Here is an 18,487-nt window from a genome sequence, read left to right as displayed (position 1 = left end):
TTGGACTTCATAAATCTCAATTCAGTCAACGATATGATTGTCTCAGGATTGTGAAAAACGAAGTAGATGACTATGTAACTTACGCTGGTATAGTTAATCGCCAGTGTGAGGACTTCGAATTGAACAACTTGACAATTGACCAGTTCAAGGCTCTAATTTTCATTTGCGGACTTCAAGCTTCCAAAGATGCAGACGTTAGAACAAAATTACTGTCCAAGCTGGAAACAGACGCAGCAGCAATGGTAAATCTCGAGACTTTAGTCACCGAATGCCAGCGAGGGAGAATATACCATCATCTGATGCTCTACAAACGTTTCTTCAAGTATATCGATCAACACCATGTATCAGTCTGGAAGGGAAATCTCCGGCAGAATTCATGTTAGGTCGACCAATGAAGACTACACTCGATTTGTTGCGATGTACAACGTTTCAACAAGTTAGTCCATCACCAGTCGCATATCCTCAACGATCATCATCCTTCACAGTTGGTGCGCTTGTGTATGCTAAGGTGTACACAAATGCAAGTAATTGGAACTGGAATCCTGGAAAAATCATTGAAGTTATAGGAAATGTGAATTTTAATGTTCTCTTGGATCAAGCCTCATGTCGTCGGAAACTCATTCGTACTCATGCAAATCAATTACGACTTAGATTCAATGGTGAACAACAATTTACAAATCAAGTTCAATTATCTCTAGAAGAATTAATTCACGATTTTGGATTGCCCGTTCCTACTCAAACAAGCTGTATTCAAGAACCAGTCGAAAATTCCAGATCAAATCAAGGAAGTTCATCTAACAGCCTAAATGATACCATGAGAGCAACTACACCACCTTATTCGACTTTGACGCCGATAAATTTTCAACAAGCTAATCCTACTGTCAGGCCTACCAGATCCTCCAAACCTCCCAGACGTTTAGAAGACTACATTCGATACTGAATTAAAGGGGGAGATGTTACATACAGAGAGGACAATCAAGTATGCCGTGATTGAAAGAATATCGAAGCTGACAGCGAGGAAAGAAAAATTATTCATTCTGTTACATGTTCTCGTTAAAACAAGACGCAATTATACGATTAAGCATTTTGCCATCTTTTATTCGTATGTAACAAGTAATGACACTTTTAATGATCGTGTAAGGTCCGCTATTTGCCTTCCGGTCGTTAAGGCGAGAAGACGCATTAAACCAGTTTCGCATCATTTGGCACTGCGAGCGGATGTGTTGCGGTTTGTACGCAAAGCTAGTTTCAACTCAAACAAGAGCGATTGCATCATCCAACAGAGCTGCTGGAGAGAAAGAAAACGAAAAACGAAAAGTGGACAACATTATATAAAATCAGCCGTTCTAATGGCTCTAAATGTTATCTAAAGAACTATTAAGATTACTTCTATGCAAATCGAAGGTGAAAATCATCATTTTAGTGAAAATCCAAAATAATTTGATTTGCGATTCGCTGTGCGAAAATCGTTCGAGAAAAATGTTCCAAACTGTGCTAAATAACGTAGAGAATTCCACGATTTGATCCTTCTAAAAGGCAAAAATGAATCCTGTTCAGCATCTTGATAGTTTCTTTCAATGAAATATGCAAATTCGAAATGAGATAATCGACTTCAAAAGTCGTTTAAAATTCTAGTAGTGAAAGTTTCACAATTCACATAATCGATCAACTATCAATTCGAATTCGAAAGTATAAAGAAATCGTGTCAGTTTTATTCGTATTCACGACAACCAGTTATGTCTCTGACATTACACACCCATATTTTTTATAGTCTGCATATAAATCTTTGAATTTCCGGGCCACATGACAAGTACGAGCCCGGAGGGATGTCCCCCTTTCTCCCGGCAGCCAAGTTTCTAACGAACACACTTTACCTTGTAGTTGCGGAACCGGAAGTAAGATCCAGATTAAATTCAACAGCAGTCTGTAGAGCCATAAAACATTTCGTTTTAGTCTAAGATTTTGAAATCCGGTTTGGTCATCAATAAAAATGAAATTAGTTCCGTTTTGAAGTTTTTGACTTGGAGTGAAGCAACAGTTTTGAGCCATATTTAGAAGAACCAAAAACCAAAAACGATTCTAGTCCGGCTCCAAACAACTCTACTGCTTGTGTGACTAGAACGATGTTATGTTTACATGAATTACGAAAGCATTGTATTTAACATTGATCTCCCGGCGAAAAACCATAATGGTAAATATGGGGGTTAAATAAAACTTTTATACACCCCTATTCTGTAGTTCGATCGAGTCGGAATATTTGCATTATGTAATTCGAACGAGTGATGCTTTTGTATGGAAAACTCGAATTCGATCGAGATACATAATGCAAAATTTCGCATTCGAACGAAATAATCCGATTCGATCGAAATACAGAATAGGGGTGATAAAAAAAATAAATGAATTTACCGCAGATACCGTGTTGATAACCTACCAGTACCCCACAGAAAATCGTAAAGAATTCTGCTTGAAATACAGTACAGCAATCACCCAGTGAACGAGATTACTCTAATCTCATTCCACGGCAATAGACACCAGCACTGGCTCGACCGTCCGCTCTTACACGATTCTATAACATTTCCCCGAAAACTATTCTCCAGATCATAAAAAACCGAAACTTTTTCTCCAGAAAATCATTGACCAGAAAGTACTAATCTCCAGAAATACAAACTTTATAAAGTAATAAAATCCAGAAAAAAATTTCCAGATTGTACCAAAGTCCAGAAAACCATACACCCGAAGGTATTAGTTGCTAGAATATGATTATTGGTATAATACCGTTTGGCATAATGATTATTTGGCATAACAGATCAACATGCTGCTTAATAGAATTTGTTCTAATTCACTGCGATTTTGAAAGGTCTGATGCGGCCTCATCGTTTTTAATGACCTGCTGTCTGACCTCGCTGCCGCTCGTTCGGACTTAACTGAGGGATAGCCACTAGCTTTGGGTAATCCGGGCAAACGCCCGCAACTATTGAAAACAATTTGTATCCATCGAAAGTGACAGTAGCAACCTTGCTCCAATAAACATTGGTGTTCCACAAGGAAGTAATATTGGTCCACTATTGTTTCTTTTATATATTAATGATATAGGTAATTTACATCTTAAAGGAACTCCACGACTATTCGCCGACGACACAGCTCTGTTCTATCCTGACAGTGACATCAATGCTATTATTTACTCAATGGAAAGTGATTTAAGAACTCTTGATCAATATTTCAATGCGAACTTATTATCATTAAATGCCACAAAGACTAAGTATATGATTTTCCGTTCCACAAGGAAAATTATACCAACGCATAATCATCCCCAGCTTGGACACAATATTATTGAAAAAGTTGACTATTTCAAGTATCTGGGCATATATTTCGACCCCACATTAAACTGGGCTCACCACATAAAGTTTGTTGCCAAGCACGTGGCGTCGTACTGCGGTGTTTTATGGAGAGTCAAGTCCTTTGTTCCCCAGCGTGTGCTGTTAAATTTTTATTTTGCTTATATCCTTTCACAGCTCAACTACTTGGTATCGGTGTGGGGGCGAGCCGCTAGTTCTCATCTGAAGAAACTCCAAATTCTACAGAACAGATGCCTAAAAATCATTTTCAATAAACCCTTACTATTCTCGAGTCTATTGTTATACTCTGACAGAAACCATAATGTTTCACCAATAACATACTTATGTGATGTCCAAACGTTGCTATTCATCCATGATAATTTGTATAAATCCACAGTACACCATAACCTACAGTTCCCAACTATATCCCATTCTAGAACAACACGCCGTAGTAACAATTTGTTTCGTGTTCGAGCAGCTACAAGCCTTGGTCAAAGACGGATCCTTTTTGTTGGTCCAACTAAATATAATGTACTTCCGCCTGACATGCGAGGAATAAGCAATCGTGCCACATTTGCGGTTAGACTAAAGTACCATTTTAAGCATAGACTGAACGAGATATTTAGCTAATTTAGTTTTTTGTTTTATAATGTAATGTATTTATCGTCAACAGTATTTCATATTAATAACTAATTACCTAATTTAATTTGTACTTTCTTTCCAACATAGCGTAGTAATTAAATTGTGGATCCCTTAAAAGGAAATCTTTTCCACTGGGATTCCACTTTAATAAATTGCACATCAAACCATGAATAAATAGAATCTCAGCGGACTTTGAATCAAAATTAAATTTGTATTTCTAGTATTATTATTGCCAGTGTCTATTTGTTTCTTGTTTTTCCGCTGAGACTAGTTGCGTCCACTACCAGGGGGCTTCAAATTGAAGCTTTTTGGTGTGGGGGAGTGTGGTGGGCAAAAAAAAAAAAAAACTAGACAGAGGTGATTTCTGCGGGGGCGCTGCCCCCCACAGTGCCCGGTGCGGGTCGTCAGCGCACTCGTCTCGACCTGAATCATAATATAGAGGAGACCGGGGCTAAATCGGACACTTTTTAGACATTTTTTGTTATGCAGACTTTTGAAAATCTAGTTTTTCGCAGACTTTCGTCAAAATTTACAGACTTTTATAATTGCCGAATCAGTTTGACGTATCATACTTTATAGAGAAATAAACTGTCTGAAGATATTTGAAATTTTTACCTGGCATCTCTGGTTTTTACCCAAATCATCTCTACCGCGTCATCTCCAAGTGCGTTTACAAAGTCAATCTATGATTCGAAACATAGCAGGTTTATAGGATATTTAAACTGTCCGGTCTAGCCCCTGTCTCCTCTAATAATTTCTTGAGTTTCGGGAGGTGGTGGGGGGTTCCAACACCACCACCCCCCCCTCACCCATGTATACGCGCCTGATTATAGTAGATGTTTTTCTGGTATAAAATACTTCGTTGCTTTATTTTCTGAGAAATAGTTTTCGGGAGAAAGTCGCACAACCCTCTTACACACCAGATAGTCATTTTTACGGTGGAGAAATGTTACATCAAACTTTTTTAAAGGGATCGGAATAGCATACAGATTATTTAATCGAGATTTATCACAGTAGAACAGAGATCACAATTATGCTGAACGTTTCGAATATATGCAAAGAAATGAGATATTATTTCTCATCAATATTGGTTAATTGGTTTATTTCCAACTGTTATCGTTTGGCACACTTCCAAGTCACCTCAAATACCTCTTTTAACCGGTTTGGGAGCAAAGTGCACTTTCAACGGTTTGCACAACTCCAACTCACTGTTCGGACGCACGGATAAGCAGATGCTGATGTCCACCTGGGCTGCTTCAGTCCATGTACCATGCGACAGTAGAACCGTCGTTCTAAGGCGCCAATGCGATTCACTTTCGCCCTGTTCAGTTATTATTCTTTTTATGTCACGTCTCCGCGGTACTATAATGTGCACACTCTGATCGGGATATTTTACCTTTACTCGAAGACATTGTCGTTGAGATTCTTGCATGTTTTCCAATTCAACAACCAACGGAAGAGCAGCTATCAGACCAGCGGTGACTTTGATGACGTTGTCCGAATTATAGAAGTTTTCCGCTGGTTCGACGATTCGTGCTTTGCACATTTTTATCTATAATACAGTAAAATTGGCTTAAATGATTTGATTCGACAAAATTAAATGAAAATCTACGTACATTTGTATTAATTTTCGGAATGATCGCCAGAGAGGCGGCCTGCACAACCGGTAGAATTTCTCTAAACACGCGTCCGGGCCGAGGATCACCTATAGATGCCAATTTTGTTAGAATTGCACTTGTAAATGAATCAGCTACAAGCGAACTGTTCTCCTGCATGAATTTACTAGCATCTGCCGCAATTTGCAGTAGCAGTTGACAAGGTGCAAGTGCGCTTTGGGATCGATCCCTAACCACCAGGACAAGATTGAACGCACTAGCTCGAAGGCACATCTGTTTGACAAGAAGATGATCGTCAAGTGTAAGCTCCGAAAAGAGGTTCTGCATTTCGAGACATTTTCGTATCAATTGATTGAGACATTCTTTTAGAGGTTCCTCCGTTGGTTGGCCAGTAATTGCCACATGTAGCTTTTCCATCAGTAACTGTATTCCCACGAAAGTGGCGGTAAAGTTGGCAGTTCCAGAGAAGGAAGGATCGATTTTAGCCAACTGATCGAGATTTTCCTGGACGGCTTTAAGTAATGATAACCGGGCTTTTGGAATAGAATATGCTTGCTGGATGTTGTGTATTAATGTTTCCAGAAACTGTCGAGATCCGGTTGACCCAGCTAGCATCGTTACACTGGTACCGCTTCCAAGACTCAACTGAGGTACGAATTCCGGCATGGTATCTCGCAAGTATGAGTAATGTTTCACTATAATTTCCGGAAAAAGGCTTAGCATCGGCGGTAAATGCTGAGCAGCATTAAACAACATAATCAAAATGCAAACGTAAGACGGATCTTCTACATCTCTTTCGGCACTGTCGAAAAACGGATGATCTTGCAACAGTTGCGGAGTCAATGTCATACAAATTTCGGGATGTTTCTGCCCAACTCGTTGCATGCATCCGAATGTTGACAGACGGTCTTCCGGGTACTTCAAAAGTACATCCAATACTTTTTGAACGACCAGTGAAAGACACGCTTTTGTTGAAACTTTACAGGCTCCCAACATCAGATGAAGTCCCTCTCGAACATCCACAGAATAATCTTCTAGTGAGCTTAGCATTATTTCCAGCTGATCTTCTCGTAAAATAATGTGCTTAGAGATGGCAGTCAAACTGCAAATTGCTCGAAGACGAACTTCTTCGATTTCATCGTTAAACATGTCGACCAAAAAATCCAAGGATGTAACAGCAAAAAGCGGATTTTTCAGAGCTAGTTTACACATTGAATTCACAGATGCAGTTCTAACTTCTAGAAACTCATCCTCCAATCCCTGAACTAGAGCACCACAGGCTCCAGATGCCATCAGTGAAACTGAATCTGCATTTACTAGTTCCTTCGGAGCATCATCCGCCCATTTTTTCCCGCTTGACCACTCACCACTAGTGAAATGTTCAGCACTTCGTTCATGTAAACTCTTCTTTTTACGCATGTTGCTCATCAGTTTCTTATCCAGTGTCTGGTGGAGAAACTCATCGCTAACCATGGTCATCCCTCCCAGCAGATCCGCGGCCTGCGTTCGAATGTGCATTGAAAGATCACTAATCGCACTGCAAACCTTTCCGAACGCATCGTCTATCAATCGAACATTCTGTTCCGATTCCGGAAGCTTAATTGAGTACTCCGGATGCCTTACACCCAACTCGTACACCATCTGGAGAGCCTCTTTTCGAACGCATTCGTAGTCATCAATCAAAGCATTGCAAGCTCGTTCGTAAAGTGATGCTGGTAATTGTACGCCTCGTTCACCTAGCGTTAGCATCGATCGAAAAGCCTGAGCTCTCACCCTAGCATCGGACGAATCAGTGTATTTTCCAATCAGCTCTAAACTTTCCTTCTCAGCATCCGAAACCAACACGAATACGCCAAGCAGGAAAATTGCATGTCTTTGAACGTTGTGACTGGATGAAAACAATTTACTTTTTGCGAAAAATACCATCTTATTAATATATGCAACTGACGTTAGCGAACAGGCTCGGCCAATACGTTCAAGAGCGCACAAGCCTTGCGAAATCACCTTTGCGGATGTTTCACCTTTCAGCATGGCTATCACCTCATCAATCAATGGTGGACATTCTATGCCTGTCTCGCAGGCTAAATCACCAAATAGCGACAATATCTTAACCCGTACAGCCGATTCCGACTCACGCCGGAAATGCTCAACCAACTTTTTAATCGCTTCCGGAAACTCTGACTCATCAAACTGCATCGAGTCACTGATCTTGATGAGAACCTGAAGGGCATCGTTACTGTTGACCGTGTCCTCTAGTAAATTGACGTAAGCTAAAATTGACACAGGTACACCACTGGATTTCCTGGACGTCAATCGTATGCGCTTGTAGATCCGAGTAGTATTAGAGCTACTAGAACCCAACAGTTGCGGAACAATCGGAACAGGTTCCTGCAATAAGAACGTGGAATCGCCGGTGCTGCGTAAAATTTGTGTATAAAATATGAAATCATTATTACCTGAATAGTCTGTGTCGTTTCTGTAAATGGTCTCTTTACAGCAACAGACATATTGATAACCGGTATGGTAAAAATCCTTATTCCTTTAAACTTTTACACTTTTGGAGATCGAAACCATAAACAGATGCGAACCGGTGTTGCCAGGTCATTTAAAAAAAACTATTCGGTGCAAAAATCTATTGGCACATTGTCGCAAAACTGAAATGTAGAGGTGCTGCTTGTTTAGAGATGATACACTCAGACAAATATTACAGTAACCGCAACCTGTTCCTCATGCCCGAATGAAAAATGTTGTAGGAAAACAATACGATTTACTGTTACAAAACCTGCCACAATTTGGCTGTGACCATTGAAATTTTTTTTAATGTATTGTTATACACTATTCAATAAATTGTGAACTTGCGTTTTACAATAGAATATATAGGTTGTTAAGTATCGTAACAATTCAAATCATAAAATTTTCTCATACATGTTTTCTTGGAAAACAATCAAATGTACTGTTTGCATATTGTTTAAAACACCACGTGTACAATAAATTCAGTTGTAGAATCGTAGAAACAATATATTGAATTGTTGGAAATGAAAAAAATCTTGTCAAGATACAATAAAATGTATTGTAACCCATATATGTAATTGTGAATCAATTGTTTATGCTGTAAAATCAATGGTTTATTATTTTACGGGTGGTCATTTCAACTATGCACTCAAATAATAGTAACGACCATGATATCAGATTATTTACCATCTGTATTGTAATAAGCACTAGGACAAAAACTCTACTGCTTGACTATACTATTTGTCTTTATGACTTTTCTGGCGTGGTAATTCTGACAATCATTAAAATAAGAACGAAAAAGTCCCAATGACAATTACAAGTAAGGTGAAATTGAACTTTCAGTCACCATAATGTTGAGAAGTGATATAGTTATGACTACCATGTGAGTAAGTTCTTCTTCAGAATATAATAATGTTACCATGAATAAACATATAGTTGGATACAGATTGTCGAGTTTGAAAGCACTATACATATTGTTCATATCAACATAATTTATGTGTTTTTCAACCGATCATGTATTTTCTTAGTGCGACTATACAAATTGTCAATCAACGCGTCTGCTTTTTTTAGTGTCACATAAAGCTTCATTACAGTGACAGATTTCATATTCCAACGACGAAATGGCGATGTATTGAATTGGTGTTTAATTTTGTAATAGTGCGTAGTTGTACTTCAGTATTGGTATTGCAGGCGAGTAAATTTCATAAGAAATAATGATAAAGGAAAATATGTTACAAATTGTTTCAAAACACGGAGCGCTCGATTCGGAGCATCGTGAACACTCGGCACATGAATTTCTTTAGCGGATATCGAAGGTTTTTCGGAAATAAAATCCGAAAAATTTTCTGAGTTTTCCCTTAAGCTTCTGTGTAAATACGATTTCATAACAGAAACGTTAAAATGTTAAAGAGAGCAACAAGTTGATAATTTTGAATGCCTACAGGCGTTAAAAAACAAGCTCTTACTATGAATAATTTCTTACAATTTTATATATAATGTTAAATCAGTGAAAAAGTGTGTTAGAAAAATAAAGCAGGTTTTAATGTATGCTTGTTATTTTTGCATCGAAATTTCAATAAATATAACTTTTGAACATTTTTGCATGTTCGAATGATCTTCACCATTGTCAAATTAACCAGATTTCCATGTTTCGAAAGAACCAGAAGTGAAATGTCTAAAATACCATGGCACTAGTTAAAACAATAAGTACAATGTAAAAATAAGATGCTTTCACGTTAATGCTAAACATTCCAATTGTAGTAGTTATTCATACCATATACAGTTCAATATTACAATTCTAGAGCCAAAACCATTCATAGTAAAAATGAGCTTGCATATTGTTAACATCATTTGATTTTATTGTGTGCTGAAAACCACTATACTCGTATGGTTAAACCGACGACACGACCTGCCACTCGCTTTTAAAACTGTATCGCAAATCGAGCAACCCCTCAGTAACTGGTAATGTCAAAATGATATCTTATGAAAAAAGTTTAAAATTGGGAACGCGGTCAGAGAAATTGTTGTTTTCGAAATAACAGTTACAGTAACCCTAGTTACCATTGTTTATCTTTTCAAGGTAATCGTTCTCGGTTTCATTATTTCACATGCCCAATCTAGAGCATCTCAAAAGTTCTCATCGTCGACTGCAGATCTAAATCGGAATTGAGAGTTTTTATGGCTTGCTAATTTTGTATTCAATTATATATTCTGTTCACTAATAATATGTATTCTTGTAGCCTCTCTTCAAAGTGCGTAAAGACCCGAAACTAACCAGTTTTGCGTTTATCTACGGCGTGATGCTTAGAGGGTGAAGAAAATCTCACCGTGAGACCAGAATGATCTTCAACCCATTGCATTGTAGTACTCAGATGAACAGTATGACCGCGAATGTTGGTGTTATGCTGCAATTTTGATGATGTTGCTACTTGTTAGATCATTTCGATCGTGATTGCAATTATTTATATACTTTCAAATGTACTAATCAGCATTCACAAACTTTATATGACTTTTTCACCAATATTTCAATTATATAAAAGTCTTACAAAAAAAATTCTTTAGTTACCGGTGAAATATGCTGCGATAACAATTTCAATCAACTGTGATCTGCGCTTCGCTGACATGGATTGCATTTAATGATATATGTACGTAGCTACATGCCGTTGTGTGAAAGAACCAAAAGAAGTGGACGAAACCGTAGGTCGAGTGTCCTACACTAAAATGCGGAAACGGAGTGTCCCTTTTTAATTCTTCCCTTATATCGAATTCATATAATGAGGCCCTTATTACCGGTATCACTTCACGGTGAAAATCAATTGAAGTGAATGTAGGTATTTATCACGAAAGTCGCATCAGAGGAAAAAGTAATTACTTTTATGAGCTTGTGGTTATTACGAACATCACATCATTTTTTTTTGGAAAAATGATTTTTTTCACTACGTGACTACTTCAGTGTGGGTGATACTGGTAACAGGGAAAATCAAGTGAAGTGATATAAGTGTGAAGTGAAAGTGAAAGTGGAAGTGAGAACGGTTATTAGAACCTGAAATTCTTTTTAAACGCCAGTAGAAGACGAGACAATCCGTGGGAACGACTTGACAGGGTATTTTGATTATTAGAATGAAATGCAAAATCGTGATTCTGAACATTAAGCAAAAAAACCAAAATCCCGAAACGATATTATCATTCATGTTGTCATTCAAATATTTTTGATAGATACGTAGATTGCAAACGAAAAATTCAGTGGCAAATATATACGGATATGTTCCATTTTGCTCGATCATCATTACATCGCTTTATTGTTAGCGCCATGAAAACTGGTTTATTCCTGCAATCAATATAATTAGCCTAACTTGAAATAAACTGATTTACTTATAACACATCTTTTAAAGTATTACCTGTTTGTTTATCATGCTGTGCATGGTGACTATTTCGTAGCAACCACAGCAGTGATGCTTGTAATATATATTTTTATTATTACCTAGGGGTCTTTCAATACTTCGGTAACTGATAGTGATCGCGCATGAACACTTTTTATTGCGATTTTTCTTCGAAGTGCCTGGTCGTGTCGTCGGTTAAACTAACCTCCCATGTGGTAGCTGTTACCATTTTATTTCTCTGAGTGCACTTTCAGCAAGAGCTGTCAAATCGGTAGGAAAAGTTCTAATTACTCCACCTTTTCAACAATTTCTTATGAAAACGGGCAAATTCATTTGAAAGATCATAGTAGAAGTTAAAGAAAAAGTTTTTACTCTGAGGTGGTAATGTTGATCTTAGTTCATTGTGCGAAATCTACCGTTTATTCAGAATAGAGCATTAAACTTGGTTTGATACCATTTTACAAATGTCTGGAAATAACAAATAAAGTACCCAAATTCTAGTACTTGAGAAATCAACATTACACTGGTTTCTGTTTAAAAAAATGTTGATCCGAAAAAACCCAATACCCAATTTCACACATTTCTGAAGATTTTCCATGTTTAATCGTAGTTTACACTAAAAAAAGTAGTGGTAATAACTTTGAAATCGATTTTCTTCTACTCCGAGTGTACTTTTATTGCTGATATCTATTTGTACTATTGAATAAACGATAAAAATGTTGCAAATCACTACTGCCGATATGAAAATTTCCGAAAGAATTCTCCTTTTATTGGTTCCATTTTTCATTGGCAGATGTCGCTACCGGTAAATCAGCTTTGCGACAATGTGTCAATTGTATTGAGGTTTCTATGCCCGGTGAAAAATGAACGGCGGCCCAACTGAAGAATGGGTGGCCAACACGTTTCCTGATAAAAACAAAACAATATGTAAAAGCGATTCACACGCAGCATCAAGTGACTATCAGCTGCATGGAACGATTACGGAACAACAACATTAATTGTAAGCAATTCATATGAAAGGACACTACGTCAAGTTCACGGAACATTTTAACGTCGGATACGTGAGCAATATTCGGCTAAAAAACTTAATAAAAATAATCTGGACGTCGACGGAAGTTGATTGATCGTCTGAACCGTGTTTAATGCATGCGTTTCCTGATGAAAACAAACCAATCTCATTTGCATTTGAAGACAAACACGAGAAAAGGTCCTAAGTGCAAATGACAGTTTCTCTTTGTTTACTTTCTCCTTCGAGTATAACGATCCAATCAGCAATCTTTCCATCTAACACTTCACATAGGATTATAGCAAAAACCATCAACCTTCGATATGCACTGTAGAATTTGTTGGAAATTACTGGAATTTGCCGTAATAATTGAAAGAGAAAGTAAACCAAGAGAAACTGTCACTTGCACTTGGGACCTTTTCTAATGTTCATCGAGATTTGTGGTTGTAAGTGAGCTGTCAGAGAACCTAATTGCTTGGTGTTTAGATTACAGGTATTTTGTTTTTCACAAGTAGGTGATGTATTTTTAGTTCTGCTATTCGCTGATGGATGGCTCTATGTATAACTGTAAACTTTTATCATGAGATTTTTGGTGGTTAGTTTCACGCAATTCATTTTGGCTGACACCTTTGACGCCACCCTCGACCAATTATTTTGCAATCACATTAGATGTCAAATGTATGTTTGCCTTGTTTTTGCTGATGAGTCAGAATCACTGAAAAACAAATCCTGTGTCGGGTGAAGTTTAACACCTAATTTAACAGATATTTGCAATTTTGACGAGTAGATCAAACCACTTCCGGACGTAAAATGGACTGGCTCTTTGGTAAGAAAATGTCCCCGGACGAAATGATGCGGAAGAACCAGCGTGCACTGAATAAAGCGATGAGAGATCTGGATCGGGAAAAGATGAAAATGGAGCAGCAGGAGAAAAAAATCATTGCCGATATTAAGAAGTTAGCGAAGGAAAATCAAATGGACGCGGTCAAAATAATGGCCAAAGATCTAGTGCGGACGCGGCGTTACGTTCGAAAGTTTATGCTGATGAAGGCCAACATCCAGGCGGTCTCGTTAAAGATTCAGACACTGAAATCACAGAATGCCATGGGAGAAGCGATGAAGGGTGTTACAAAGGCTATGACCAACATGAATCGACAGCTAAATTTGCCTCAGATACAGAAAATTTTACACGAGTTTGAGAAGCAATCAGAAATTATGGATATGAAGGAAGAAATGATTAACGACGCAATGGATGATGCAATGGAAGACGAGGGTGACGAAGAAGAAACTGATGCCATTGTGTCACAGGTTCTAGATGAATTGGGCTTGCAGTTGAATGATCAACTGTCCGGATTACCACAGGTTAGTGTAGCTGGTTCGGATGAATCAATAATTTCTGAACGATTCGCTTCTCCGCTTTATACAGGCCTCGGGCTCACTGGCGATATCAGCAGGAATGAAGGCCCCACAAGCGGCTGCTGTTGGCGCAGGTGGAGCAGTGAGTGGTCCTGGAGCCAATTCACCAGTTTCAGATGCCGATGCCGACTTACAGGCTCGTTTGGACAATCTACGGCGGGAGTAGTAGTGTTCGCAACGAATCAGCGTCATCTCATCACTGCAACTGTATGTCACGCTTCGAAGGACTTCCGAAAAAAAAGCCGGAAGATCCTTTGCTGGGATTCGAACCGATTGCGTGTGTTTTTTGTTTGTTTGTTTTTTTTCTTCTCTATTCATGGATGTTCACGAATAAAATCCTTCAAGAAGTGTCCTGAGAAATAGAAATGGACCTAATTTGAAAACTATTCGTTCTATTGAGCTTTGTTTTCCATACATTTGTGAGATTCCCTCGGTCATTATACTACTCGCGCACGTATGGGAAATGCTTTGAAATGTCTGATATAAATATTTTAATAAAAACATGTAGTTATCTTAATAACAAAGATATATTTAGTTTTGCTATTTATTTTTATATGTGCATTTACTCAGAGAATGTTGATTTTTCTTTACACACACAACAGCAGATTAGCTATTGTTTGATTCGGCTTCCGCAACCGGAGCCAGAGTATTGGTCATTTGTCAACTAAACAAATTTGAATTTGGAAGATTTTCCTGTCCAGTTTGCCAAAATTAGTCCAGTTTTTTGTGTAAATGAAATTTCCGAAATCGAAAATTCTGTTGTTGATGTCACATGATTTAGAAATTCATTGAACTTAGAGGAAAAGTGCAGAAAATTGGCTCGAAAAGTTTGAAATTAGAAATAATATATTAAATACGAAATTCAGGTCAAGATGATGTTAGAGACATTTTAAATTTATTTGAAACAAATATCCAATTTTCAAAACTGCTAGATCAATTTAGGGAAAAAACATCAGCTTATCAAGACAAATGTACCAACCCAACCTATATTTCTCTTTTCAACGACAGCTTAGAAAACTACGTTTGCGTTGCACAACATTTCAATAATACTAATATTAGGACTGTTGCAACCGACAGAAATGATTACCAAAAATTAATTTTAAGACGGATATTTTTGAAACTTTCAGGAAATGTTTGAAGTTGCCTTAAAGACTAAGTATATTAAAATCTAATATTTTGCTTTGCTCTCACCTCTATTCTGTATTTCGATCGAATCGGATTTTGTCGAACGAATGTAAAAACTTGCATTCTGTAATTCGATCGAGTGATGCTTTTGTATGGAAAACTCGAACTCGATCAAGCTACAGAATGCAAAATTTCGTATTCGATCGAAACAATCCGATTCGAATGAAATACAGAATCGGGGTGTCTGTGTGTTTTCTTGTTTTATCTGTTTACAAAACCTGGGTGGCAAGGAATGAATGCAGCTTCGAGTCCTGCCTTTGAGAGATTTTTTTTTCAAAAAAAATCTTTTCTGTGAGTTTTAATTCATTTGACTTTTTAAATCTATAATTCCACTCAGTCATTGCTAAACTGACATTTCAATCGCGTTCCGGTGAACCGTAAATAGACCGAAAAAACAACGGACAACTATACGCGAAGGTGATCACAGGTCGTCCAAGGTCAGCGCTCGAGCCCCGAGGGTTATCGCTGTATTCTGGCGAATCCAGTGCGTTCAATAATTAAAAGGAGGAAAGAACACGGGATCAGCGATTTACGGCACGGGAGATCGTAAGCGAAGATTGTGGGGCGAAGTCGAAGGCATGGAAGAAAACTCACATTACTACCAACCGCATTCGGGAGCAACGAGTCGGGCGATGTAAGAAATTCTTGAATTTGTTCAAGTGAAAAAATCCCTTACACCGACGGGAACATGTTTACCAGAACCGACCGCTGTATTAGTTCTCTGTTGGTAAGAGGTGTGGCGAGAATAAAAACGTGTATCTGGTCAATTATCCTGTTATGGTGTTTGGATTGGCGCCTGTAAATGTTAACAGAACATACTCTGTGTCATTCCAGAAGACGACAAGTAAACATAGAGGTCATTACCATGATTTTTAGTCAGCATGTTCTTTTATGGATCAAAGCATAACACGGACCGAAGACAAAAGTATTTCAACAAAATTGGTCTTTGTGCCACAACTCGAAACGCATTCATGAATAGTTGCAGAAACAGCTGTCGTTCGGGGTGAAGGATATGTGGCCGTCATTCAGTTCCGATCGTAATACGCTGGATGAACTTTGCTTTAGCTTGAGCTTGAGCGACCACTCCTGGTTGCTACTTCGTTACTGATCGGGATTAGCTGAAACTGCCCAGGGAATTTCTAGATGATCCGACATGGGACTGGTAAATCATCCTTCAATGTACATCTTCTGGTAACCCCAGAATTCATTGATCAGTACCGGCGCCGACCTGACCCGAACGTAGATCATCTAAGGAATGGGAAGGAATGTTAGTCCAACATTTGTTGTTACTCTGGCCGTATATACTACTGCGCACTCCACAAGTGTCACGTGAGAAGGATATCGGTTAGGTTAATTTCAGTAATGGTAGTATTCTCGTGCGACCTAGTATGTTCCGGTTTCAAGATGCTCGGATGCACCGCACTAAACTCACTGACATCCCGAGTGAACGTTTCAACAATATCCGATACTGAAGTCAGGGCCGGTGAAACATGTTAAACCCAGGTGGGTAATTTTTCATACTGCGGAGAACGACCCACTATTTCGAAGTATTTCTCTATTCTAATGGATATGATATTTATCCCTAAAAATTGCAGTCGTTTTTTTAAATGAAATATTGATTCTATAAAATTTTTCATGAAACGCGTAAATTAGAAGTTTGAAGAGTTTTCGGTGCTAAGTTTTAAAACAAAATTTCGCATCTAAGGTTTAACCTGGTTTCAAAATCACTGCCAATATTTGTTTTCAATTCAATTAGATCTCTGTTGTATTTAGACATGCTGTTCCCACATCCCCTTTTTACCTCGTTTTCCACAATATTTACTTCTCTTTCATTCTCTTCAGTAACATCACCATCACCGACAACGGAGAACCGCTCCAGTCGATGACCAGGCTGCGGGCCACCCGCCGAGTCTTCGTAGCCTGATGATTTTTCCCGCGGACCTACACGACGGACTGAATGATGCGGCCAACATAGATATTTACCAACGCCATCTGGAAGACTCTCATGCTATATTCAATTCACCGGCCACTGCTGATCGCCACCAGAAAGTTGAATTTTCGAGAATCCGCGACCCCGATACGACATTACCTAATGATACTATTCTAGTTTTAAGTTAATCGTTAATTAAGATTAGAAAATACCCTTGGCATCTTAGAGCTTAAGCAGTGTGCCTTAAAATTATATTATATTATTGAATGAAAAAAAACGTAGTCCTACGTCAAAAGATTCTGAGTGATTTTCTTCATGTGAAGATATCGAAGGTGAGATGTGACAAGGTTCATTTCATCACGTAGAAATCTTTTAGTAACTTAACTTTCACTTTTTACAAGAGGAGTCGACCTTAAACATCTGCCGGAAAATTCCGATGAAGGTCTTCTACTATTTACTATTCCCGCAAAGCTACCAAAAGTTGTTACTTTCTACTTGCTACTGCATTCTTCTTTTGCCAGTTCGGAATGTAAAGAGTAAAAGACCTCTATCGGTATTTTCCGGTATCTCAGAGACCCGAGTGATTCGCATTGATGAGATGTATAAGCTCGGCTCCTTTGCTGGAAGGGAAAAGTTAAATTACTAAAAGATTTCTGCCTGCTCACGTCTCACCTTTCTGCGGTATATCTTCACATGCTTGGTCTACCTTGAGAACTAGCGTATTTTAATTTTGATTTAATTTTTTATTTCGAATTACAACAAAAATATTCTTATTATTATGAAAAATGTTTATATTTCCATAGTTTTTTCTTCGAAATTTCAGGTGGGTAATTACCCACCTTTGGAATTTTCGGGTGGGTTGTGCTACCCACTGTACCCACCTCATTCACCGGCCCTGACTGAAGTTCCGGGAAGTATGGATTAATATTTCTTATTTGCGGGAACTAAGGAAAAATTCGAAATACTATCATGTAACGAATAAGATCTTCCCTATTTTTTCTAAATGGAATTACTTACTACGAAATAAACGAGTGAATAGGATTTAGACAATATCGTAGATTAATTTTACTGACATATTCTATAAATTATATCAAGTCACTAAGGTCACTACAAAGGTCCACAGATATTGTAGTTTGAGTTATGCAGAGTGAAAGATACTCGTTACAAAATCATGTTTCATAAGTAGCTCGATCAAATTTACAAGATAGATGAATCCACTGAAAGCTCCGGGTTTGAGTAAATAATGTTGTTATTATTCATACTGTATGAACATATTCAACAACGATTGGATGAACAACAAATAGTTATGAATTAGACGTAAAAATTGGACAGCTATCATCAGAAGAGAAATCAAGTAAAGAGTATCCGCCGTCTATCAATTTAACAAATAGCATTCTGTAAAATGGGTGTACGTTATTTAGCCGAATTTTGTTTGGCATAAACTTGTTTGGCATAAATCTGTTTGG

General features: G+C 38.0%; 2 protein-coding genes across 2 annotated transcripts; one reads left to right on the top strand and one right to left on the bottom strand.

Moving 5' to 3' along the window:
• Nucleotides 1–5,042: 5,042 nt before the first annotated feature.
• On the bottom strand, nucleotides 5,043–8,188 carry LOC131430800 (integrator complex subunit 4). Its single transcript, XM_058596012.1, has 3 exons — nucleotides 8,050–8,188; nucleotides 5,594–7,981; nucleotides 5,043–5,529 (listed from the first exon to the last, which is right to left on the bottom strand). Exons 1-3 carry the CDS (start codon nucleotides 8,098–8,100, stop codon nucleotides 5,119–5,121), a joined length of 2,850 nt encoding a protein of 949 aa, XP_058451995.1. The 5' UTR covers nucleotides 8,101–8,188; the 3' UTR covers nucleotides 5,043–5,118.
• A 4,948-nt stretch (nucleotides 8,189–13,136) lies between these two features.
• LOC131431268 (charged multivesicular body protein 2a) lies at nucleotides 13,137–14,432 on the top strand. The gene is made up of 2 exons (XM_058596878.1): nucleotides 13,137–13,852; nucleotides 13,917–14,432. Exons 1-2 carry the CDS (start codon nucleotides 13,301–13,303, stop codon nucleotides 14,070–14,072), a joined length of 708 nt encoding a protein of 235 aa, XP_058452861.1. The 5' UTR covers nucleotides 13,137–13,300; the 3' UTR covers nucleotides 14,073–14,432.
• Nucleotides 14,433–18,487: the final 4,055 nt, after the last annotated feature.

The sequence above is a fragment of the Malaya genurostris genome, chromosome 2 (assembly GCF_030247185.1).
Source record: "Malaya genurostris strain Urasoe2022 chromosome 2, Malgen_1.1, whole genome shotgun sequence".
Taxonomy (NCBI): domain Eukaryota; kingdom Metazoa; phylum Arthropoda; class Insecta; order Diptera; family Culicidae; genus Malaya; species Malaya genurostris.
This window is presented reverse-complemented; position numbering and strand designations above follow the sequence as displayed.